Consider the following 27679-nt stretch of genomic DNA (forward strand, 5'->3'; position numbering starts at 1 on the left):
TTACAGTGAAAATTGGACCTATGCAGGATCGGCCTTTTCAGAAACCATTTTGTTCTTCTAGTAGTTTGTCCTCTACAATACTGCTTAGTTTATCTTTTAATAATCCTGCATATATTTTATATCCTGTATTTATCAGACTAATTCCTCTATAGTTATTGCAATCATCTTTATTTCCTTTTTTATAGATTGGGATAGCCAGTGCTTTTTTCCAAGAGTTAGGAGTTTTTCCAGACATCCAAACCATATTAAAAAATTTCAGAAGTCTTTCATTAAATTTTTTACTTTCATTTTTGTATAGTTCTATATTTATGTTGTCTTCTCCTGGTGTTTTCCTATTTTTCATCTTCTTTATTGTATTTTTCAGTTCTAACATTATGATATTTTATGTTAGGTCATTCTTTGTTTTATTAAATTTTATTTCATTGTTCTCATCTGTCCAAAGATTTTGGAAATAGGTCACCCATTTTTCTAAATCTATTGTTTGTATTTTTATCTTTTCTTTTATTTCTTTATTCAAGTATTTTATTACTTTATTGGTTTTGGGTTGTGGCTTAAATATATCCTTTTCTAGTTCTGTTATGAAATTGTTCAATCTCTCTCTCTCTCTCTCTCTCTGTTTTTTCCTTCTCGTTTCGCAATTGCACTGTTTCTTTTGTATTTCTGCTTGTATTGTTTTGGAATTTAGCCATTTCTGGTAACTGTCCTTTTTTTGTTTTTATTATATTTTCTATTTCTTTGTTCCAATCTCATAGTCCTCTTTTTTTCTAATCCATCTGTGCTTTATTCTTAAGGTTTCTGTTGCTGCTTTTGTGAGAATTTATTTCAAATTTTCCCATTTCTCTTCTATGTCACTTGATTCATGTGGTTTCTGTTTTTGATATTGTTGTCTAACTGGGATCCTGTAATGTAGAAATTTTGTAAATTGGTTGGTAAGAATTTTCGATTTTATGTATTTTTAGCTACTTTGGTTTAAATCGAATTTTTGCTGATATCATAAAGTGATCAGTGTTTAATTCAAAGCCTCGATATGCTCTTACGTCTAAAATTAACTCCACTTATTTAAAATTTGCAATAACGTAGTCAGTTATTGATTTGTATCCTCTGGCCGACCAAGTATATTTATGCGTTTCCTTGTGTTTAAACACCAAATTCATTATTCTCATATTATTATATGAGATATGTTTGCTTTGTATTTTTTGTTTCCTATTCTGGCATTTAAATTTCCTGCTAGTAGTAAATAGTCAGTTTTGTTTGTTTTATCTATGGCATTCTGTAATTCTTTATAAAATATATTACTCTCTTCTTCTTTTCCCTCTTCTGGTGCATATGCACCATGTTATTGTTATGTGGCCTCTTAATGTCTTGAGTCTAATTTATATTAGTCTTTCATTCAAATAGTTGTAATATACAATATTGTTCTTTACGGATTTCAGAACATCTTTCATACCATAATCATTATTCCTGCTTTTGCTCTTTCTTCATTTTTTACCCCACTGTAGATTTGTATATAATTGTTTCTTTTGTACCTTTTTGTTTTTTCTTTGTTTCTGTTACTATACATATCTTTATGTTAGCTTGGTTTAGTTGTTTATGAAGTTGCTCTTCTTTGTGTGCAATAATTCTCACATTCTATGTTGCAGTCTTCATTACATGTTCCTTTTTCCAATTTCGTTTACCTTTTCCTGAATTGTGGTCTTTTCCTTGATAGTCTGTCCGGCTTTTCTTTGAATGAGACTTGAAAGTATACTGAATTTCCCCAGGGCAGGTTACTAACTTGTCGCTGGGTAAGTCCAGTGGTAGAGCTTCTACCTAATGCCTCTGGACAGGCAGATCTAACAGCATTTACTCTATTAGGATTATACTCGACGTAATCAGTCGCCGGTGTCTCGATTGTACTTTTAGAACAGGATAGACCACAAGAAGGTGAGGTTGACATTTGAGTGGAAAGGCTATGCATTGCACTTCACTGCCCCTTCCATCCCAAAGTGAAGTACCAAATCATTTAATTAGTTTGCTCTTCACAAATGAAGTCATGTAATTTGAGATGTTCAGTTTTTCTTCAATTTTTTCAGTATTTCAGTATAACATGTCTGTATCGACTTAGGTAATACAACCACTAAGTGAAGTGCTTAATCGAACTTGACATTTTATGATTGGTAGTTTTGGATGACTGGCAGGATTAAAAATTAATAAATGCTCTCATATGTTTATGTTTCACTATTTTTAAATTAAAAATGAATTAAAGATTTCACTCAGATTAATGTTTTACCATTTTTACATTTTATAAATTCAGTAAAACTATTCATAATTAATAATTTGCAGCTGTTAAAGCACTTTTGTGTTGATGTTTTCTTGCAAGCTTTTTTTTAAATTATTGAGTCTAGGGATCCCTAGATTGGACTAGACTAGGAATCCCTAACTAGTGTTGTAGGTGATGAGTGGATTGGGGAGATCTTCAAGTACAGTCATCCCTCAACTTACATCACGGTTCCATTCCATCCGGTAGGACGTAAGCCGATCCATTAAATCAACAGAGTTATAGGGGTTAGGGACTTAACCATAATAAGTATACAGTCATTTTAATTTTTAAACCTTATAAAACTGTACTGTGTGTTACTGCCACTATAAAACAGGAGAATAATCATCCAAATCTTCCTCCACAATCACATCTTCATTACCTTCTCTATGTGAAGACCAGGCTGTGGCTCTTCTGGTGTAATCTTTGTTTTTTTTTGATGAAAATGTCCAATGCACTTTGCTTATTCCTCCTCTTCTTTTCACCATAAATTTGTTTATAGCAAATAAACACATCATGTACTTTACTTCCTATTAACAAGGAGTGTTCAACATTGAGGTCAATGTCTTCAGCCATTTTGAGAACATCCTAACTGCAGGGAACATTTCTGCAAGACCCTTCACTGTGAATTGTTTAACTACTACTTCCTGTTTTTCTTTTCCCTTTTCTTTTCTCATTTTTTTTCTGCAACATGTTCCTCTGACCAATTCTTTGTTGGCATTCTCTTCAGGCATCTCTTCTGCACTCTCTATGAGTTGAACTATGTCGTCATCATTCACTTCGAGATTCAGATCGTTTGCTAGGCCCACTATTTCTTCATTCAATTTACCAAAGGTCTTTGTTTTTTAAAAAACTTCCAAAATCGTGCACAAACCTTTTTAATGTGTCTTTTTCCATATGCCACTCATATATTGAGAGGTCACTTCATCCCAAACAACACCAATATTTTTAATAGCATGATAAATATTGAATGCTTTCCAGAATTGCACGAGAGTCTGATCACTTCCTTCAGTGGCAGAAATGGCTTATGAAAAAGTTCTCCATAGATAATAAGCCTTAAACATTGCAAGAACTTCCTGATCCATCAGTTGGATCAGTGAAGTAGCATTTGGAGGGAGAGGGAATCATGACCTTGATCTTGGGGTGAAGTTCACCAATGTAAGGAAGATGACCTGGAGCATTATCTAGAATTAATAAAATTTAAAATTATACATTTTCTTTCACACAATAGTTTCCATTTCACTTACATAACAGTTGATTAAGGCATCCTCAAAAATTTTTGAGTCATCTACGACTTCTTATTGCTCTGATAATGAACTGGAAGAATATGCTTCCTAATGTTTTTGATGGCTCGTGGATTCTCACTGTGCCATATCACAAATGGTTTCAGTTTATATCCAGACACATTACTCCCTAACAGAATCATAGTACAGTCTTTAAGCGCTTTGAAACCAGGCATAGATTTTAGTTTTTTGTTTTTTTTTCGAAAACAAGGAGGTGTCATCGATATTAAATATTTGCTGGCAAATAATTATCTTTGTAATAATTTTATCCAATTTCTCCATAAACTCTTTGACAGTCTTCTCATCAGCACTTACAGATGCACTATATATTTTCACATTATGCAGTGCAACAAGCAGCTTGAATCTCATGAATCAACCGAAAGAAGCGTTGAATTTGTAGTTGTAATCGGGCCCTGCTTTCTCCTTCAACATGTTGAAGAGACTTAGTTCCTTAGTGGTTATGGTCCTAGTGCTAAGGAATGTGCACTTTTGGTTCAGGTCCTCTATCCATGATGTAAGTAGCTTTTCCGTATCACCAGTAGGACCTTGTCATTGCTTTTTCACTATCGTAGATATAATGGAAGCGGATCCTTTCACAGCCTCAACGATTTTCTCCTTATTTTTCAAAATGGACTTCACTGTAGAATGAGACCATCCGAAATTGTGTGATCGCAATAATGGGCTTACCAGCTTCATGTTGCTTAATAATATGCAACTTCATTTCAAAATCAGTTGCTCACCTCTTTTCTGTGATTCTTCAGTAGGTTTTTGATTGGGCATGTAGGGGCCATGTTACACAAAATATTGCGAATTATTTAACGATGAATACATAACCTATTATTAACAACATACATAACCTATTGTTTACAACCTACGATATGCAGATGACACCGTGCTAATTGCAGATAACATTATGGATCTCCAAAAACTCATTGACAGAGTATACATAGAAAGACAAAGAATGGGAATAAATATAAACATCAACAAGACAAAATACATGATCATCAGCAAACATCCAGCCTCATCAATGAAACTGACACTCAATGGGAAAAATATTGATCAAGTGTCAAGATATAAATATCTTGGTTGCTGGCTTAATGAACGGTGGGATCCAGAAATAGATATAAAGACAAGGATTGAAGTTGCACGGTAGTCCTTCATGAAAATGAGAACACTATTCTGCAATAAAGACCTAAACATGGAAGTCAGATGCTGAATGCTGAAATGCTATGTGTGGTCTATTCTGCTCTATGGAGTTGAAACATGGACATTGAAGGCGACAACCATCAAGAAAATCGAAGCCTTTGAGATGTGGCTATACAGAAGAATGCTAAAGATATCATGGACAGAAAAAATTACCAATGAAGATGTCTTAAAATCCATTTGGCAAAGCTAAACATCTTGTACAAATAATCAAGAAACGAAAAACATCATATCTTGGACACATCATGAGAAACAGCAAATACCAACTTCTACAAACTATTTTGGTAGGAAGAATTGATGGCAAAGGAACTAGAGGAAGAAAAAGAATATCATGGTTTGACAACATCAAGATGTGGACAGGAAAGAGCAGTGCACAACTGCTCAGATTAGCACAAGAGCGCGGTTTGTTCGCCAAGATGGTCGCTGACCTTCGATAGAAGATAGCACAATAAGAAGAAGAAGACATAACCTATTTCTTAAACGCAAAATCAACAGAGGAACTAATGAGGACACGTGCCAACTACTGAGGGAGTTTGCCACTGAATGCACTGCTATCACTGTACATGATATATTGTTACTAAATAGAAACCTTTTTACTTTAATCTTGCTTACGTCTTGTTCAAAAGTATAGTCAAAAATTTTATGGAATTATGGATGTATCTTTGAGCAGACATAAGTCGAGGGATGACTATTACTGTGTGTTATTTCTAGGGTTTTTGATTTATGATATACCATAATTGTATTATTTCAAATGATATTATGTTGATTTATGTAAATAATGTTAGAAGAAAAATTTGTAATAGTTGGCATTCCCCTGTAGGACGAACTAACTGCTATCAATGTTAAGCAAGGTTTTACAAGTTCTCCTCAGATTCCAGATGAAGTAAGTGACATTTCAGTCTACATTTGATTGTAGATTAATTGCTTTCTCAACTTAATTTTTAAAATTTCCTGAAATAACATTTTTAATACTGGAGGCATCCATTATAATTTGTTTTGAAGTTTAAAGTGTTAGAAGTTGATTTTAAAGTAATACTATTATCACATCATGTACTTATACATTAGCATGGATATTAACTTAATTTCTGCTTCAAACTTCTTCTCATTCCAGTTCGCTTTATTATGGATATGCATGCCTTGAAAACTTTCATTTTTTTTAAAAAATTTTGTTTACATGACTATTATATCACACTCACAATATTATGTATAGAGAAACTAGAATGTTTAAATTATGAAGCTTTAAATTTCTTAGAATTCTGAGACATTACCATCATTAATCCTTTGAGATGAACTAAGTTGGGATTTATTATTATTAGTACCTAACACTTCCAAGGAGTCCAAAGACTCATCAAGGGAGGGAACCTACTCTACAATGAACTGCCACTATAGTACGCCCATACTTACTAGAGCTTCTCTTGGCTTTGTGCCAAGAATAGTTGATTCATGCTGAAGGGGAGAAAGAAATGAAGGATGTACAAATTCGTCACCAACATGCGAAATCACGTGCTTCATAGGTAAAATTTTCCAACTGTTATACAAGCAAAATAGTTTTATTTTGCTTTAAAAACTATACTTTAAAAACTACAATGATAATAAAAGTGAAGTTAATTTTCCGACATGTAATAATAAACAACTCATCCCACAATATGGATTGATTACCCTATTATCAGAATGGATCCTCCTTCCGTTGACATGCGCAGAAGTGTTGAAGGGTCTCGTATCTGTGGGTGTACATTACCATCACCACCTACATCAATGCCATCTACTGCCCACCACCATCACTAGTATTTTTTTGTCTGTAAATTGTGTTTGTTCTCAAGGCTGATTTGTCTGTATTTAGCCAAGCTGAATCTGATTTTTGGAACTCAGGTCATTGTTATTTAAAATTTTTTTTAAACAAGTATTGAAAATAAGCAGATTTCTTATTCTGCCTAATTGGAATTGCAGTGCCAACTGGTGATATAAATCAAATGAAATATGGTCAACATGAAAGGATCACAGGAATAGTTCATTACAATGAATTTTCATTAGTAGCTGCTATCTATCCCTATCCCAATGGCTTTAACAGGCCTTTAAGGCCCACAACCTTCCAAGCATGCTTGGATTTCGTAACCGAAATACGAGGATAGAATGGTCACTCCTATGCCTCAAGGTATTCTTGGCTGTATCCCTGTGTGTTCACGGGGCCGGTTTGCCTGCTTGCGGGATGAAAAACACCAGATAAACTGGCGGAAAAAACCCTACTGCCTGCGCCCAAGACCGGCTAACTTGGCTATGGCTGAGGAAGATCCTTCAGCTCCTCACGTCTCCGACGGGAATCGAACCTAGGACACTCCTTCCCCAGGCATATGGTTGCGAAGCGCAAAGCCACTAGGCTAACCGCGCGGACTTAGTAGCTTCTATGGAGTGTCAATTTAGACTGTATTGGCAGTTTGTTTGAAGATCATGTTTATTATAGCAGTGTTTGCCGTAGTGAGAGTTGACTATAATTAAGATATTTATAGTTAATTCTGAATTCTGTCACTGCTTGACTGAAATCTGGTGAAAAGATTTATTGAATAATTATCAGCATTGGACAGAATCATCAAGATTAAGGTACCATAAACTACTCCCAACATGCCTCATCTGATTTTATGCCATGATACATCATCGAGTAGGACATCAGAAAAATCATTAGTCATGATACTAATAAATTTCCTGGTCCAGGTGGTATCCCTTCATTTGTGCTCCAGAATTAACTCCTATTCTGTATTGTCTGTATAAGCTGTCAAGATGCCGGGTGGCATATCATGGTACGACTGTTTGGAGAGCTCTGAAAGCTAAGTTGTTTAGTTTTAAAAAGAATTGCATTATCAGTTAATATATTGTGTTAAAATTAGACGATATTGTGGAGTTAATTAGTTTAAGTTAAAATTTTTGTTTTAAATATTGTTAATTTAGTCTTTTACATGATAAGTTATGTAGCGTAGCACATGGTACCAATTCGAAGCATAACAATGGTGTCCAAGGAGTCATTGTTTAAAGAATTTAATCAAAGGGACTTTGTCCCTTTGTCTAAATACATTACCGAAGGTAGCTGGAATTTGGTTTGAAAGTGATGGTGGTGGGAAAGTGGCACCAATGACTGCTCCCAACTGCCAAAAATGCTATGAGAACGGGGACCAAAAGTACATCTCAGGTCACCAGATTGAAGTAGTGGATGGAACTCAGAATACAATTGAAAATGTGTGTGATGTAACTCCAGATAGGATTGAGAGTGAGATTAAATGTGACACAATTGAGAGAGAGAGCGCGGGAGTAAAAGTGTTGAATGAAAGAATAGTGTGAAAGAATGAAGAGTTGGTGCAATGAGGAAGATAACTTGGTTCCATGGAGTGATACATAGGGCAAAGCAGGAAAGAAAACTAAGAGAGAAAGAAAAATCAAGGATATAGCATTGTATGGCAATTCAATCATAAAAGTGTGATCGACGAGAATATGACAAAGTCATGCTTCTCAGATGCCAAAATTAATGATGCTAGTGAGGCTATTAAAGCACAAAGGGTAGGATGAAAGAAATGATCGTAGTGGCTGTAACAGATGATTTAAAAGGAGAAAAGAGTGGCACGAGGGAGGACATGAAAGAATTACTGGAAGTAGGAAAAGAAAAGAGTGAGAGAGTTAAGATAGTGTCTGTTGCTGCAGTATGACAGAATAGAGCTGAGGAAGACAGCCATAATAGTGAATGACTCAATGCAAAGGTTATGCAGGAGTGGTGTGGAATGAGTCTGACCGGTGAAAGGATTTAAATAAGAAGGATGGTTTGCATCTGAATGGATTTGGTGTTCAGAGATTGAAAAAAGTGTTGTTGAATTAAGTGTAAGTGGAGGTGCAGAATCAGGAAAACTAGAGCTTTTGGGAGGGGGGGGGGGGGCTGTTGAGTGGATATGCAGACATCAGTGAAGCAGTTTAGTGTATGAATGTGTATAATATGCCTAAGTTAGTACCATTGGTAACAAACCAGAATGGGATAGTTAGCATAAAGCATCAGGATAGTGGTGGACTTAAGGGTCTTTTGCACTTTATGCCAGGAGCATTTGGAACAAGCAGGAGGAATTTTTGCCATTGGTTGGCTCATCCTGGCCAAAGGTTATTGCCGTTCGTGAACATGACTAACATATGATGATATAGTTAGTGGGATAGAATGTGAAGGATATAGTATGTTCAGGGAGGATAGAGAGAAAAGAATGGGGGGGAGGTGTTATTGATGATAGCTGATGAACTGCAACCAAAAACTGTAGAAGTTCAACTGCATGCCTGTGAAAATAGCACATTTGAGGCTAATACAGTTGGATATGGCTATAGACCTGGGGATGGAAAAGATGATGGAGATAGTATCATCTCCATCATTTTTTATGGTTGATTATGGGTGATTTCAACTATGGGAACGTAGATTGGAAGGAGGAGTAGACACATAAGAAGAAGGAAATGGAATTTATGCAGTTAGTAAGGGATAATTACCTGAGGCAGCATGCAATGGAATATACTAGGGGCTTGAGAGTGCTTGATCTGGTTATTGCATCTGAGCATTTGTCTGGTAAAGCTGCACTCTGCCATTACCTCCCTCAAAGACTCCTTTATCACTTCCAACTCTTGCAATTTTACATGCCATGGCAATAAAAGCAATCTCCTAAGCTTATCATCCATGTAATTCCACATATACCCAGTCTTAACTGAAAATTCTGTTAGGACGATATGATCACTCTCACCAGTTGGTGGCAACATGTATGGAATTTTCAGTTAAGACTGGGTATATGTGGAATTACAGGGCTGGTAAGTATGACAAGCTTAGGAAATTGCTTGGATTGGTGCCATAACATGTAAAACTGCAAGGACTGGAGGTGGTAAAGGAGTGTTTGAGGGAGGTAATGGCAGACTGTATACCTAGAGTCAAGAGTAAATCAAGTGGAAGTTAAATGGATGAATATCATCATTAAGCTGCAAAAGAAAAGAAAAACAGTTGTGGAGGGGAATTTAAGAAGAAAGGTGACCCATGAACAGTACAAGGCACAGGCCAGAAGGGTAACCAGTATGGTTAGAAAGGCTAAAAAGAATCCCAAACAGTTCTTTCGATATGCTGCAATAAAAGAAAGAAAGACTGTATATGGCAGAATGATTTTAATGAATGCTGATGGTAGTGAGGTAACTGAATCAGTCGAAATAGTAGAATTACTAAGTGAACACTTTGCAAAATTTTCATCCAGGTGGTGATATTGTAGAAATAAGAGAGAGCCAATGGCTTATATGGGAACCGAAGTAAATGAAATGGAGATGCATTGCATATTACAGAACCTTAATGTGAATACAGCTGTGGATTGGATTGTATACCAGCTGAAGTGTTACGTGAAGCGGTGTGGGAATTTTTAGTGCCCTTGATCGTATTATTTAATCTAAGTCTCAGCTCTGGGTTAGTCCTGAGGGGGAAAAGAGGGGAAAATAGTTCCATTGTATAAAGGAGGCTCCAAGACTGATATAGCAAATTGCTGACCAATCAACATATAAGGAGTTGTTGTCAGAGTATTTGAGAAGTTGGTAAATTTCAAAATACAGGAATGGATAGATGGAAATGAGATATTGTATAGGGAGCAGCATGGTTTTTTGGAGGGTAGTCATGCCTCAGTAACTTGATTACATTTTATAATACAGTGACAGTTGAGTTGGATAAAGGTATTGGATTTACAGTGATACTGCTGAACTTTGCAAAGGTCTTTAACAGGATACCACATGAATTCTAATCAGTGAATTACAGCACATTGGTACGGATATAGGGTTGTTGAGATGGATAGGAGGGTTGGTGATAGAGCGATATCAGAGAGTAGTTTATTCAGGAGTAGAGGCCAGAAGAACGCTTGTGACTAGTGGCATGCCACAGGGTTCTGTTCTTGGACCACTACTGTTTAATTTGTTCATTAACAATATAGGAAAGGATCTCAGAGGAACTGTTCAGTTATTTGCTGATGATGCAAAATTGGGTAGAGCAATAGTTAATACAGACAATGTCAAAATATTGCAGGATGATTTGGCTAGATTCACAGACTGGGCAAAGGAGTATGGATGTCAGTTTAATGCGGCAAAGTGTAAGGTTATGCATTTTGGGGTAAAAAGATTACCAGCTGTATACCACATTGGTGGAACTGTATTCCAGAAAATTGATGAAGCCAGAGACTTGGGAGTGTCAGTGGATAGGGAGTTAAAGTTTGGGGGGGGGGTACATAGCAAAAATGGCAAAGCTGCTCTTCAGATCACTCAGTTACTGAGACAAGCAGGTTATTGGTCCTCTTTATTGGACCATGATAACACCCGTCTTGACTACTGCACACAGATCTTGACTACTGCAACGGGATATCTCCCTGATATCATTAGACTGTTTCCAGGACGAGACTCTCCGCATGGATGTGAGTTCTCCCCATAAAGTCTAAGTGACCAACCAGCGAGGGTAGAGACAGTCGTTGTCGTGGGAAGTTCGAAGAAAGGATATCGAACACAACCCTAGCTTAGAGTACCGTAAATGTCTATGAAGCACCCAAGCGGCTATTGTATCCAGAAGTAAAGGAACAGAGGCAAGAAATCTGGACTGAAAAATTATTCATGTGATTGGACTGTGAATGTAAACGGTACTGTGAGTAGGCACTCTTTGTTAATGGTTTACTTTCTTAGATGTATAAGATTAGCATGAGTGATATTTGTGCTAACAGAAAGGAGTTGGTGTGAGTTTGAGTTTAGAGCTGTAGATACGCGAGAGTAAAGTGTTATGATTATGTTCAAAGAATGGAAGGAACTGAATTAAATTAGAAATAAAAGGACAATTGCTCCTATCTTGTAAATTTGTCGAACAGCATCCTAAGGTTATGTGAAAGCTCTGTGTCATTAATTGTATGTTAGGCTGATTCAGTACAGTTTGGTCAAGAGAAGTAGGTTCCTTCTCATGAATGTATTACTTGCAACCTCTTGCTAGTAAGAAAATAAACTTGTTTTATTTGATTAAAGGCTTTGCCTGATTTTTTGCTAGTGCACTGTCTCGAAATAATTGCAATCCCGTGTGCAAATTGATAGAGAATCGGCATGACATGCTGCATGAGTAGATGTAAATTAGCTGTAAATGTTGCTTATAGTCCCCTTCCTAAAATTCTCAGACTATATTAATTCAATTGGACTGGCACAGTCGATAATCAAACAGATTTGTCTAATTGAGAAGTATGAGAATTTTGGTGAGCTGCAAATCGCAAATTGGACACAATAGTAACCTTAAGGCCTGCTTTGTATGCAGTGGGAACTAGGGACAGAGTTAAGAAAGGACAAAAAGAAAACGGGTCAAGTGTAAGGTAGGATTAGTTAAAGTAAAGTAATAAGGAGTCATATTAGAAGCCTGAATTAAATTTTCAAGGGCTCATTCAAGGATCTAATTGAGAATAGTTATACAAGAGTGATTGACCCAATGCTTACAATTTGATATACAAAATCTGAGAATAACAATAATAATAGCTGACGTGAGAGAGAATTATAACAGTCTCACTAGTGGGAGCCAGACCCAGAAGTGATACTGAGGTGGAGGTAATGCAGAAGTCATAAGTATCCCATATACAAATAGTGAAAAGGGTAACACTTTATTATTGGAAAAAACTCTGGATTGGCACTAGTTATTGAAAGTTTTTCACATAGTTATAAATTAAAGATACGAAGAAATTATATTCTTGTTTAATCTTTTATCCAAGTGTAAGCAAACAAAGTTTGCATGTGAAGTATGTTCATGACTAGGCTACTTGTATATAGAGGCTAGTGACTTCACATTAATAGGTGAAGTGTCTGCTAATGCAAAGCACACATCCTTTCAGGTGTGTATAATGTTATGCATTATAAGAAGGACCACTGCCCAGACCTCTTCTGGGTCTGGCTCCCATTGATAAGGCCTCATAAATTCAAAACTTGTCAAAACATCCAGAATATTATGCTCAGAAATGGTTTCTCCAAAAAACAAATACAACAGATCTGTAATTCCTATACACCAACTCCAAGAAACTAAGAAATTGTAGAAAGAGTTCCAGTTTGTTACATTCTGGAATATCTGAACTGTTTCAAGAATCTTAAAGAAATATAACTCGATACTGATATTCTTTCAAACCAATAACAGCATTTGACTGCTTCCTCTAAGGACATACTGTGCTCTTCCTCTTGTTCTTCCAGTTATTTACCAAGTTCTATGTGATTATAATATTCTTTATTTTGGAAAAAATCTGGTTGTTCTATGGAAAAAAGAATATGTGATCCTCGGTCTTACATTGCTTATAACAAATAAACCTGGCTTAGCACAGTATGGTGTAGATACTGAACATAGAATCTTCTGGTTAAGAATCCAGTTACTTCATTGATGCTGCTTTCTATATGATAATTAATAAAAAGGAAAGTACTGAAGCCTTAATACACTGCCAAAACTTAAATTGAAACATCTGTATGTCTTTACCAGAAATAGGGGAGGTCTCATTCTCCTTAGCCATCAAAAATACACCATTATAGGAAATGTTGATCGATGCTAAGATAATAATTTGCTTTTCATTTATTTATTAAGCAGAACAAAGATTTATTATTTTTTTAAATTGGTAATTAATGAAACATTTTCATTTTTTGCCAACTAGTTATGTTAGTTGGCATTTATGAAGGTTATATTAATGCTTTTAAATAGTTAGAAAGGTTTTCATTTAATTGCTGTTAAGTGAATTTTTCACAACAATTACTTTTATGCACAACTCATATAAAATAATGTTTTTCTTTACAGTATGGCTCTGCGAAAAATTCAAATATCACTGCTGCAAAGGTAACTTATAATTTCTGATTCATATGTTATAATTTAAATGTTAATTTTTAAAAAAAAACATTAAATTTTTACTTATTTATTAAATTCAGCTATGTATATGTTACTCACATCTGTTATTTATTTTAGTCTTAGACATCAAGTGTGAAGTCTGTTTAAGTATAAATGGATACCATTTAATAGACTTATAATTATTAAGTTAATGGTGCAAGTCATATTCAGTAATCTTGTTTTATTTGTAAAGCTCATTTTGGAGTACCTTTTCTCAATTTACTCCATACATATTCAATTGTTATTGGCCATTTCTTTTTATTGTTCCTTATGTGTGGTAAGAGGTTTGAGGTTTTTTTTCATTACATATTTCGTAATTTCGACATGTATTTATATATTTACTTTTAGTGCAAAAATGCAAAATATTTCTCTTTATTTTAGTCAAGACTTGTAGATATTGTTTGGATAAAGACTAGTTTAGGTATTTTTCATCATTCATCTTGGGCTTAATGATAATTGATAACAAATATGGCAAAGTAACAAAATACTTTTAATTATAGGTGTTTAACTGAAATCACATCAGAATACATGTTTTTCATGTTTCTCAGAGTACAGATTTATCATTAAGTTAATGGTGCAATTCTTTCACCCCCCCCCTTTTTTTTTTGACCAAAGTAGGCTAATTTACAGGTACAAGGCATCTTTATATTTTATATTGAAGTCAGTATGAGAATAGGCCCCCCCTTTCCCCTCCCTGTTTTGATATGAAATAAATTGAATTTAGAAATATGTGTATATTTCTGCTCTCATACACTGCTTGGAAAGAAGTTGATGGACAACATAGTGTGAGGAACAAGCAGCCATGGTACTCACCTTAATAAGATGTAGGACCTATTTTCACTGTGATGATTGCAGCATTCCTTGAACTCACCAAACACCCTGGTTCATCCCATAGATGTTCATTAGGATTGAGATTAGGGCTCTGTGGAGGTCAGTCAAGTGTGGACATTCATGTCCACAAGCCATGCAGTTACAGAACAGCTTTATGACAACATTTATGAGTGCATTGTCTTGCTGAAAGAACAATGCTCAGTTCCATAGAAATGCCACGAAGTAGGAAGCATTGTATTGTACAGTATGTTCAGATACTTCTTGGAGTTCATTGCTTGTGGCACCACAAACGGATGTTTGAGGCCAGAACAGGACCATGCCATCATACTGCGACTTGCTAATTTCATAGTTGGGGATATGCACTCTGGCAAGAGATGTTTACCGAGCATCTGCCACACATAACACTTATCCATTTACTTGGTAGAGGGTATGGCATGATTCGTTCTCCATAACACATCTTTCCAGGTTCCACGTCCCACTATACACGATCTATGCATTACTGAAGGTGATGCTATAGGTTGGTTTGGGTAATGTGAAGCTTGCATATTGCAGTCCTCCCATGGAAACCCATGTTGTGAGCCTTGGTTCTGAATGTTTCTGTGCAGATTCAGGTTCCAGTTGGTGCCTGGAACTGCATTCGTGTTGGTGGACAAATGGCGGCTTGTACATATTATGATTATCACTGATTGACCTGGGATGGCCCAATTTTCAACAATTTGCCAAAGACATAGGCCTACAAATATGGCATCCTATTATGCCTCTTTCAAACTCTGTCAGTTCCCTTCTCACAGCCATTTCACCTAGGCACAGTTCCACTGACTTCAGAGAATTATATTCCTTTAATTTATACTGGCTACAAACACGATTTGTCGTTATGTGGCACAATGCATTTTGCCCATGGGGTGTCTGTTGACCTCTATCCAAGCAGTGTACATGACTATCCTGCTATATAAAGGCAAGCTGGTATATTCCAGTACTGTTATGTTAAAAAATTGATTTTCTAGTAATAGACATGATAATAAAAATAAATAGAATTCACTTATATTGAGAATTATTTATCATTTATGAATGCAAAATTTTTGGTCATGATTTGACTCTTACAAGTGCTTTGTTACAGAAAGAGAAAATGAAATAGAATAACAAATAAAAATAGTAATAGCATGTCATTTAGCATTTATGGCATTAAACAGAGGAGAACTTTAAACTGTCCAAGGAAAATAAACTGAAACTTCTGTTCAAGTGGAGAGAATTAATTAACACAGTAGTGAGGAGTATATTGAACAAGGGGTATATTATTCATGCCAAAGTTTCTGGAATAGAAAACGATGTAGACACTGGAATGCAAATAATTTACGACCTAAAATTAATTAATTATTTTCTAGTCAATGTTTCACTAGCTTAAGCTAGCAATTTAACAGTACACAGTCAGTGAAGACACACAATGAAACTACCTGGATAACAAGGACACTCGTGCTTGAAGGGTGATAGTGGCACAGTTTGTGGTGATTCCTGTTGTTAGTGCTGATGGTTAGGTAGGGCTTTTCACTAAAATCTGTGTAAAAGCATACTGTCAGCTCTGTTAGTTAACTCATTTCTGTAGAACTTGTGCTGATTCCAGAAACAGTCTTCCCCTATTTAAACCAGAATTTATGAAGTAGCCTGACTTTTTTCCATCTGATGAAGTGGTCTTTCTCTAAGGCATGTTAGGACAGTCTGCTTTTTAGTTGTCAGTTCTGGGTGTATTTTTTTTATTTTCTTTTTCCCTGACCAAGGTACTCCATCATATCTGTCCAAAATACTGAGTTCCCCAATGACAAAGGATGCTGTAGACACCTGGGAAGAAGAGAGGAACCTGGTGATCCTTGGTTTGTCTTAGGAGGATAGATACTTTGTTTAGAGGTTAGATGGAATACCTTGGTCAGGAAAAATAAAAATAAAAAATACATCCAGAACTGACAACTAAAAAGCAGGCTATCTCAACATGCCTTAGAGAAAGACCACTTCATCAGATGGAAAAAAGCCAGGCTACTTCAAATCAGAGACTGTTTCTGGAAGTGGTCGAAGTTTTAGAAACTTCAACATGAATAATAGCAACAACTATGGAAATTTGGACTTGAAAATTAACAAGATAACTTCCCAAAACTGGAAAAGTTCAAGCAGACATTTATATTTAAATTTAGTTGATAAATAAGAGCTTCACAAATTCTTTTATATAATCTTTCTAAAAAAATGGCTTTAATGTAATATTTTAGTTTTTTTCCAATCAAAGTTTTGTGTGTTGTAGAAATGGTAATGCTAGAAATTCATCAGATTAAAGGAATTCAATGTGATTTTGGTGCTCTTTTAGACATCTTTACAATTTGGAACCCTTCTTTGTTGGGATTCAATGTTTTTCTTCACAAAATTAATTCCATCCACCCAAGAATTAAATTTACTGTAGAAAGTCTAATTATGTTCTGAATAGCTGATTTTAAAGCTGGCCTATCTAGCCTAAAAACTAAGCTGAATAGCTTAGTTTTTAGGCTAGATAGGCCAGATTTGAGATCAGTAGTTTCTTCTTCTTCATATGCCATTGACAATATATAGATGTATACTTCAGGAATTTACTTTTTTTTTTTAATACTTTATTTAGCATTATAACTCATATGTAACCATATAGTATATATGACATATAAAACATAACTGTTTTAGAATATATGATATATGCTTTTGATTCAGTAAAAACTTGTGCAAAACTTAAAGCATTATGAAACCAACAAGTGGAGGAGCTGCACATCAAGACATTACATTAAAGATAGGAGTGATGGGAAGTTGACAAATTGCCAGAAGTCATCTCTTTTGATTTGCTAATGTTTAAATTAAGCCCAGCCTTGTTACTTTTCCTTTTAACCAAGAATTAATCGCTCCAGATTTTCCTTAGTTTCTGCTATGAGGGTTGTATCATCTGCATATCCTAAATTATTTCTTTTTCTGCACCAATCTTGATTCCAGCTGGATCTTTGTCTAAGTTAGCCATTCTCATAATATAGTCACTATAAATATTAAAAAGATAGGGCGACAGTATACCACCTTTGCCCACCCCTTTTTCTACTCGAACACTGTTTCTCCAAAGACTGTTTTTACTGAAGCTTCTTGGTTGTCATTCTGTCCTGTCAGGTGTCTTCTCTCTCCAGGAGATTGACTACCATGTGTCTCCACCATGTCCTATTCTGTGCCTCTCTGCTGTATTCCTTGTATGAGAGATAAGTCCAGTCTTCTATATTTTTCATCCACTCCAGTCTTTGTCTTCCTTTCCTCTTTACCTCAACAGTTCCTTTGGAGAAACAGTGTTCGAGTAGAAAAAGGGGTGGGCCAAGGTGGTATACTGTCGAAAAATCTACTGACATTCTCTAGATGTCAGTAGATTTTTCATACTGTTGAAAGTTGACCTTGCAATTTCAATCCTTTTTCTAATTTCATCTTTTGTCCTGCCATTCTCTGTGATCATGTGTCCGAGGTATATGTATGTTTGCACCTGTTCTAATTTATTTCCTTTTATATTGATGCATATTTTTGGTATTTCCTTTTCTCTTGAAATTATCATGATTTTTGTCTTTTTAAAGTTGAAACTGAGGCCATGCTGTTCACTGTACCTGAGGGTTTCATCTATAAGAGTTTTGAGGTCATATTTGTTTTCAGCTAGAAGAACTGTATCATCTGCATATCTTAGGTTATTAATATTTCTGCCCCCTACAGTGATTCCTTTGAGGTTACTAATTTTATTAAATATTTTTTCTGTGTACAGGTTAAAGAGAATCAGAGAAAAGACACAGCTTTGTCTCACACCTTTCTGAACTGGAAATTCTTCTGTGGTTTCTCTATTTATTCTCAAAGATGCAGTCTGTTCACAGTCAAGATTAGTTATTAGCCTAATGTCTTTTCCATCCATGCCTATTTTTGAAAGGATTTCAATTAATTGTTCATGTTGAACATTGTCAAATGCCTTGTTGTAATCTATGAAGCAGAGGTACACATCTTTTTGTTTTTCTAGATATCTTTCTATGATGGTTCTGATGTTGAAAATACCTTCTCTTGTACCTTCATTTTCCTTGAAGCCTCTTTGTGTATCATTTATTTCTATGTTTATTTTTCTTTCAAGAATAACGTATAGGAGGACTTTTGATACTTGACTGATGAGGCTGATTGTCCTGAAATGGTTGTCATGCTGCTCTCTTATCAAGAGGATTCATGCTCAGGTATTCCCATTGATCTCGTTACAATCCACAGTCTGTTGTGATCCATGCAATCAAAAGCTTTCTTATAATCAATAAAACAGATGAATACTTCCTTCTGAAATTCTATTGTTCTTTCCATATTCCATCTCATGTTTGCTATTTGGTCTCTAGTTCCTCTACCTCTCCTAAAGCCTGCCTGTTCTTGTGGCATTTCTCTATTCACATATGGCTCCAGCCTTTGTTGGATCACTTTCAACATAACTTTACTTGCATGGGAAATTAAAGCGATGGTTCTATGTGATTTGATTTTTTTGGAATTTGAATGAATACTGATGCTTTCCAGTTTCTATGCCAGTATATTTTATACCAAACCTGTTGACAAATTTCAGTCAATATATTCACTACTTCATTCCTAGCTGCTCTCATTTATTCCACTGACACTCCAACTCCAGGAGCTTTTCCTTTTGGCAGCTGTTTCATTGCTGATATCACTTTACTTTTCATTATCATTGGTTCCTCAAAAAATTATCTCCTTTCAAATTCTCCTTCAATATTATCATCTTTTTTGTACAAATCCTCTACATACTCTTTCCATCTGTTTTTCACTGCTTCTTCTTCCATGAGACACTTTCCTGAATTTTTCCTTGGAGAGTACAATCTGTTTTATGCTATGCTAGAGGAGGACCTGATACACTATTAGGTAGGTATCGCTAATGTTTTGCCCACATAGTGGACCCAGAATGATAGAAAACATATATCGTCCATATGATTTTATACATGTTATTTTCCAGTTGTGGTGGAAAATATAACCTAACCTGACTGTATAATAAATTCAGATGTTTTCACCATATCAGGATAACAGCCTTCAGATATAGCAGGCATATAGTTTCAGCCAAAGGGATGCTTATAAATCCTGCTTTGGGCATGGATCTACATGATTATCTTAAGGTGTTAGATGAATTTAATTGCCACTACTCTGCTTATTTTAGGTGTGAAGTGTTTGCAGATATTCTATGTTTAGTCTCTAGGGCAGGGTTTCTGAACCAGTTAAAAAATTAATAAAAAAAATCGCAAAAATTAATTAAAAAAAAAAAAGAAAGAGAAGAAAACAAATAGAAAAAAAATTCTTAGTCCACCCACTATACCGAAGATTTACAACTTTTTGAGAGTCACAGATGCTATCAAAGCTAACATTATCAGAAAGTTGTAAGAAATATCGATCATCTTTTTGAGGAATTGTATAGAGAATTTTTAGTAGATGACCTGGAATGTCTGATTGGAATAGACAGCAGAATTAACAAAGCTGGTATGGTAGGAAGTCAACTGTATAAATTTATATGGAATGAGAGGGGGATTAATCAAAACTCTAAACTAGCTGTATACAAGACAGTGTTCGAACCAATTTTAACTTATGAATCTGAGAGCTGTGTTAGAAATAAATCTCTTGATCAAAGATTGAAGACCACAGATATGAAAGGCCTGAGAAAGATTAATGGAGTGAACAGATGACATCAAAGGCAGTATCATATTATAAATTAGGATATTAGGAAAGAATTCGACATTGTTAGCATCCAGGAATGTGTTAGCAGAGCTAATCTCAGGTGGCATATCCAGTTAAAAAGAATGGGAGAGGAAAGATTAGCAAAACAAGTGTTCTCTGCCAGGTTGGTAGGAAAAAGTCCCAGAGGAAGATGAAGATGTAGGTGGATTGATACAGTAAAAAGTGCCTTAGAAGACAGAAATATAAGATCTGATAATGTTATAATGTTGACAGATAACAGGCTAATCTGGAGGAAAATTGTTGATAGGTAGTTTGTAATGATGTAACTTTTCATGGTATACTATCATAAGATCCTGTACATCTCCCTGAGGGTATATGTCAGCAATTTGAGGATGATGTCTGATGGGAGCACTTAATAAATGTGAAAATAATCAGCATAGTTCATAGTGGGCTGAACGTGGAGCAGACTTTGTTACCTATTTTTAGAAGACCATGTAAATCCAGAATCCTCTGAAAAATGGTGTAGTCTTTATTCATTTATTGTTCGAACTTACTTAATCAAGGAACTTAGTTGCTTAATCTAAGGTTTTGAAAGGATTATGATTGATATCTCAATATGTAAATCTGTCTGTCTGGTAGAAGGAAGTCTTTTTTTTTTTAAGCTTTCAAATGGTTTTTGATATTAAGTGAGGAGGGGAGCACAAAATTCAATTGTAGATAAATTTGATTAAGTAGCTTGGCATTAAATAATGAGAAAGAAACTTCTTTTGATAAACTCTTATTTCTGTCTCACCTGTTAGATTCATAAGTTAAAATTGGTTTGAACATTTTTGTGTATACCGTTAGTTTAATGGCTTGCTAATTTCTCTCATATTCCACTTATTCAGCTGACTTCCTATCATTCCATCCTCTCTTATTTTGTTATCTCTTTCCATGTTGGATTTACCCTCTTCACTAATAATTATGCCTAAATGGCAGAAACATTTTACTTGTTCTTTAGGTTAACCATGGCAAATGCATTTCACCATCTATTTCATATGTAATTTTTCTTTTTATTGCTGTTTTTTATACAAAAAAGAATAGCAGTTATTCAGTTCAGTTAAGAGTTCTGAAGGCTTCATAAATTTATTGAATCCGTTTAAAAAATACAGTTCTTTATTCGATAAATTCAGGTCTACTTCATAATGGGATCTATATAGGTGATGAATAACAATTGGATAACATGGAACCTTGGCTACTATGGTTTGATCTCAATTTTTTCTTGCTTTTTTAACTTTCAATTTACTATGTTGATTTTTGCTGATTACTTGAAAACTTTTTTTTAACATGAACCCCCCCCCCCTCATACATGAGAGATTGCAATACTGACAGCACTTCAGTGCTCTATGTTAGAGACAGAAAGAACCTTTGATGTGTTTTTTGAACATGGCACTGAAAGTTGGAATCCTTGAGGGAGGAGGAAAACAGTATACAGAAGGCTGTTCCTAAGAAAAGAGGCAGGAAGAAGTATGTTTATAAGCAGCCACTTGCTTTTGCTCATATATTTATAGGAAAATGAAGGAATGACGGTGGATGGTTCCATGGCACTGCCCATGAAAATATGGATTGAAAAGGCATGAAGCAAAACAAAACATGTACAAGAAAGTCTTTGGAGTGAGTGTTTTGAGAGGAGTTACCTGTTATGAAGAATATCAGACATTGTCTGATATTCTTCTTCTTCTGGCCAGCAGTAAACATTTTTGAAGGTTTTTGATGCATTACACTTAATGTGGGAACATTATTCTGAAGTTTGGAAATTTGGGATTTATGCAATGTTAGTAGTTGTTAAAGTGAGAAACAGCATTTTGTATGAAAAGTGTACTCAGTTTTTTTTTTTTTTGTCACCGTGAAGGAGATCATATCAGTATTCACTAATTAATTATTAAATCCCTTAGTAGTGAAGATGGTGGCTTTTGTTTTTGAGAGAATTGATGTAGGGGTAAAGGGACAATAAATGGATGATTGACTTATTTTTTATTTATTTATTTATTTTTTGATAGGCTTGCTTCCATTTTGGAGTAGATTTTGTGCAAGATAAGTCTGCCAGCTTTTACAAATAGTGTAGGATCGTTGTCACCGAGGAGAACTGTGGATTCCATATCTGTAATCACTAATTAATTAGTAAACTTGAGTGGTGAAGATGTTGTCATTTTAGAGAGAATTGATGTGGGAGTAATGACAATAGATGGATGACTCACTTTTGTTTTTATTTTTGATAGGCTTTCTTCCATTTTTGCAATGGATGAGTCTGTCAGCTTTTATGACAGTGTAGGATGGGTGTTAAATATTGCAGTGCAGATATTGAGAATGAGTACTGGATATCATCTGGACGAAGAAGTTTATAGATATCCATTCAATTAATGATTTTCCTGATGTCATTCTAGCAAAAGGTGAGTCTTTAGACTCCATGAAGGTCTGGTGTTAATAATAAGAGATTACAAAAAGCATGCATTGGTTGGTGATTTGTTTTAGTTACCTATATGCTTGGAAGAGAGGACAATGTCTGGAGGTAAGCTCTACATTTTAGTTAATGTTACAGCAACTGGATGTGTGAGAGGTGGAAGTGGAACAGTAGAAATTGCACTACATAGTATTAGCAGTCGACCATTAGGCTCCACTGTGGTTTCAGCAATGCCAGTTTTGTGCATTTGGTATTTTCAGATTCTCTTTTTAACTGATGTTGCAGACATCCAAATTTTTATTTCGGAGTGATTTGGTTTACTTGTTGGAGAACTATGGCTAAGATAGTCATTGGATATTTAGGGAGGAGTGGGGAATGGAGATCTTAATTCTAGCAAGGAATTATTTTGGTTATTTGGTTGGTGAAGTAGTTTGAATTAGGAGAACAAAAACAGATTTAGATCATTGAAAGTAGGAAATAGAAGTTAAGCAGATCATCCCATTTATTATTTTAGTGGCAAAGGACACAAGAGAGAGAGAGTGGTTGATTAAAGGACATTCCATAGAAAAGGAAACATGGGGAACTTTATGGTTTGAGTTATCAAGGAGAGAGAGAGAGATGGGTTAGGATTGTGTTAACATCTACAGTACATTTGGAAAGAAAACTGGTTAAAAGAGGTCTACTGTGCTGAAACAGTGGAAAGGATTATCTGGTACTCTGGTGGCCATATGGACAATTAATGTTAGATAATTATTAATGGCAAAGTCTTGGCATCCATCTCTTTCAGTTGATTAATGGAGTTAGAAGAGGGATGGCAGTGGAAGTTGTGAACATCAAAGTTCCCAAGTAAGGACCTCACAGTTTTTGGTAATTAGATTGTAGCAAATCTGTCTTCAGAGATAAGTGATCAAAGATTGGTATGATATGATTATCAGAATTTGGAGAACAGCAGAATGCAATTGCGTCTAGGAAATGCAGGGTGATCGAAATGTATTTCTGTTTAAGGCCTTGTGGAGTGCCATCTAGCAATCCAAATGCTGAGAAACTTTGCAGGAAAGCATTGTGTGTCATGCAGAAGCATATTTTCAAAATTCAACACTAGGGGCACACTGTAAACATTACAACGAGTTGCATGCTGATATCCAGGAAATTTGCATATCATGCAACTCAGCAGGTGCCAGAAAAGGATGGACACAGGATTTTATCCTTCATTCTGGTTGTTAATACCATCTACAGTGATGACACTAACTTTGCCTAAACGTACTTTGTTTGTTAAGCTGTACTACATTAACAGTTGCAGTGCCATTGCTGCATGCTGTGAATTTTGTGTAGTACACAAACATCATTGCACTTCATTGATCCTCTTTCTTCAAAATGATTAGTCATTTTGAAGAAACAGGATCATTGGGAGTTAGAACTGGCAGAAGTCACAAACCAATCAGTTCACAAGAAGTGAAGTTGCTACTGCCACGAATAACATAGCTGGCCATGAATAACAGCATTGGTTCCTGCAGTTCACATGCTGTATCAAGTCACATGGATGTACCTTGCACAACTGTCTGGAAAATTCTACAGAAGATTCTGCATTCCTAACCATTCAAGATAATGGAGTTGCACCCACACTGCTGAGAGTTTTTGTGATATGATAATTTTGTTGTACCACAGTTACAGCAGCACCTGTGCATGGATTCGGTTATTTTAATGCACAATGGAGCCCTTCCACACATCAGTTGATCTGTTTCTTCAAGGCAATGCATTTCCCACTGCATGTCCACCTCGTTCATCTGAAGGGCCCTTCCCATAATCATTGTATTATACACGTTTGAAAGGGTGTGTGTGCTTTGTAATGGGATACTAAGGCAATTGATGTGAAGTCATTAGCCTCTATATACAAGTAACCCAGTCATGAAGATACTTCACTTGCAATTGTCATATGCTTACACTTGGATAAAGGATTAAACCAAGAATATAATTTCTTGGCATCTTTAATGTATAGTATAACCAAGTGAAAAAAACTTTCACAATCAAATACTGCTCTCATGTATGGGATGGTACACCCAAGACCTCTTTAAAAATTCTTGATGCTCTTCAGAAAAGGGCAGTCCAGTTGATAAATGCCACTTCTCTTACTGACTCTCTTCAGCCACTATCCCATATAAGATCGATTTCTGTATTGTGTGTCTTCTACAGATATTTCCATGGCCATTGTTCAGCAGAACTAGCATTTATATTTTTGCCAAATTTACAAGAACTAGCAGTATACAGCTGCTCAGCATCCTTTTACAGTTAAACTGCATTCTCATAGAATCTGCTGATCCCAGTCATCTTTCATTCCTTCCACCTCAATTCTTTAAACGGTCTCGCTCGGACTACTATCTTCAACAGTTCAAGAAGTGTATCAACAGATTACTGTATTCCTGGGATCAGGAATACAATAAAAATAAATAAATAAAAAGTGGCAACATGATTATTCTCTAGCTGATCATGAAGCTTCCTGATGCATTGCTCTCAGTATCAGTCCTGTTTACTGTCCAGTGGCCTGCTGTAGAGCCATTTTATTGCTGTGCACTTGAATGTGTGAGGTGCTGGATCCCTAGTTAATTACTATGTATTTGACATCTCTAGGTTGGATATCACCCTTACTGTATCTAAGAAGTGAGTTAAGAAACAGTAACTATGATACCATTTTGGTGACTGATTTTGGCAATAGCCATTTTGAGTCTCAATCAAGGAAGGCAGTGTTATTCAGCTGGATGAAGAAAGTTATCTACATCCTCATGGCAGGAGACCTAGTTGCCATTTCTCCATCTAATGAAAGTACCCTTTTAAGATAGCAGTACTTGACAGGCATAACAGAGTCTTGTTTGGGGAATCAAGCCACAAGCTTGGCTAGAAAAGGCTGCAGGTTGTGCATTGCCAGTCCATTAGTTGTCCATGCTTTTCTAGTTGAATTGCTTCAGATTTTGCTTTCTTAATGGGAAAACTTTATGAAGAGCATTCTGAATCTCTACTCCACAGACAAAATTTATATAAGAATGATTGTCTCATGAAAGAAAAAAAAATTTAACATCACTGTTTTTTTAATAGATGTATTTTCATTTCATCATCTGTTTATTAACTGTTAATCTCACTATCTGTAATACTGTAAAACATTGCAACTTGCATTGTGTTTTATTTTTAAATTAAAATAAAACACAATTAATAAATATTTCAATAAACAACAAAAATATTTCAATAAACAATAAAAATAAACACAATTAACAGAATATTTCAATTTAAGAATAATAAATTATTCTTAAATCGAAATTTCTGTTCCACTTTATTTATTCTGACTTGTTATAACCAATCATTGCACAGATGATGGTCTTCATTCTAGGATGAAATTTTTTTTTAAGAAATGAAATATTTACATTAAGCAGCATCTTAAATACTTTCATTATATGAAAGTATATGTTATGTTATATAAAGCGATATGTTATATAAAATATAAAAACTTAATTGAGCGGTTCCAAGTGCAAGATAGTTTTGCTACTACAGTCAGTTTTCACTTCAATATCGTTATATTGAACTCACTTGCTGTTACAAACTGATGAATAAGCTCAACGATAGACTGTAGTACCTGTGGTATGTTAAGGGATATTCATCATATCAATCTTATAGTTCCTATGAGTTTGTCATTGTGAGTGTTGACTGCACACAAACAAATGTATGCATGTGCTCTTCCCCCCCCCCCCCTCCTTTCCATCTCTCTCTCACATCACACACACACAAAATTGTAGCTGGCAACTGTTGATAATGAACACTCACATGCATAGCCATAATTGAAAATAAAATCTCTTTTTTTCCTCTTGGAAAATTTTCCTGCAAAACCAGCTAGAGAACACAGAATGCTCATAACTTTAGTTGCTTCAGTGGGCCAATTGAAAACTCCATATAGGCTGCAATGAACACAATATTAAATACTTTAATACATTAATCAAAAAATTTTAATCTGTGAGGTAGACGTAGATTTACAATGAAAAGTTTTTTTTTTTAATTTGATTTACTTTTTATTAGTAATACTTTCAATATATACACAAGTATATGTACATAATTTTTTTAATCAAAATAAATTAAATAGCTTTTCTTTTAGTGTTGCACGGTGATCAGCATTCATTTTAGAAATTATGGACTTTACAACCGTGTTATAAATAACTCGTTTAATTTCCGAACGTTTCGATCTTCATATTAACCCCTTAACGAACTCAACATTAACTCGGTTTCAAGAAACTGAATTTTTTCCGCGCACGCGAGTTAATATGTGTGACTGTGAATTTTGATTTCACATATAAATACAACTGAATATACATGTTAGATAATTTTGTGCCTATTTCCTTTCAGCTGAGAAAAGTTGGCAGTGGCATGTATCAGCTATTTCGTTTGTGTTTGCACAATTTTTGTCCACGATTATAACTGCTTAAATTTCTTCGAGCTTTTTTTTGATGATCAATTGATTCAACGTGTTGTGGATGAAACAAATCGATATGCGAGGAATCGTACCTGTGGTAAAGAAAAGACTTCTTGGTATGACACAAATCCAAATGAAATCAGAGTATTTTTGGCTGTTGTAATTTTGCAAAGTATAGTAAGAAAACCAGAATACTGTCATTATTGGACAAAAAAATCCATTATTATATACACCATTTTTTCCGGATTGTATGAGCGGGAAACGCTTCGAGGCATAAAATAATTTCTACATTTTTCAAATAATGACGAGTTTGATCCAGCAAATCACCCTCACTCAAAACTCAACAAAATCTGGCCAATTTATGAAGATTTGAATAGAAAATTTGGCAATTTGATTACGCCAGAGAAATTGGTGATTATTGAAAAAGTTTATTGCTTTATAAAGGTCGTCTGTGATGGGTGCATCTGTGATCTGTCCAGAATGGCAAAAATACCATTCTGGACAGAGATTTTAGCAATCTTCCAATGTCTTCACAAGTAGTGATGACTTTAATGAAACCTTTATTGAA

General features: G+C 35.2%; 1 protein-coding gene across 1 annotated transcript in view; it reads left to right on the forward strand.

The window, feature by feature from the left end:
- kto (mediator complex subunit kohtalo) overlaps window positions 1-27679 on the forward strand; it is a 693083-nt gene that overhangs the window by 23044 nt on the left and 642360 nt on the right. Inside the window, exons 2-3 of the mRNA XM_090412482.1 lie at window positions 5603-5665; window positions 13592-13630. Coding sequence (XP_090268608.1) covers window positions 5603-5665; window positions 13592-13630 — 102 coding nt within the window. The remainder of the gene's footprint in view (window positions 1-5602; window positions 5666-13591; window positions 13631-27679) is intronic.

The sequence above is a fragment of the Typopeltis vanoorti genome, chromosome 22, assembly GCF_054136105.1.
Source record: "Typopeltis vanoorti isolate ZY-2024b chromosome 22, IOZ_Tvanoo_1.0, whole genome shotgun sequence".
Lineage (NCBI taxonomy): Eukaryota > Metazoa > Arthropoda > Arachnida > Uropygi > Thelyphonidae > Typopeltis > Typopeltis vanoorti.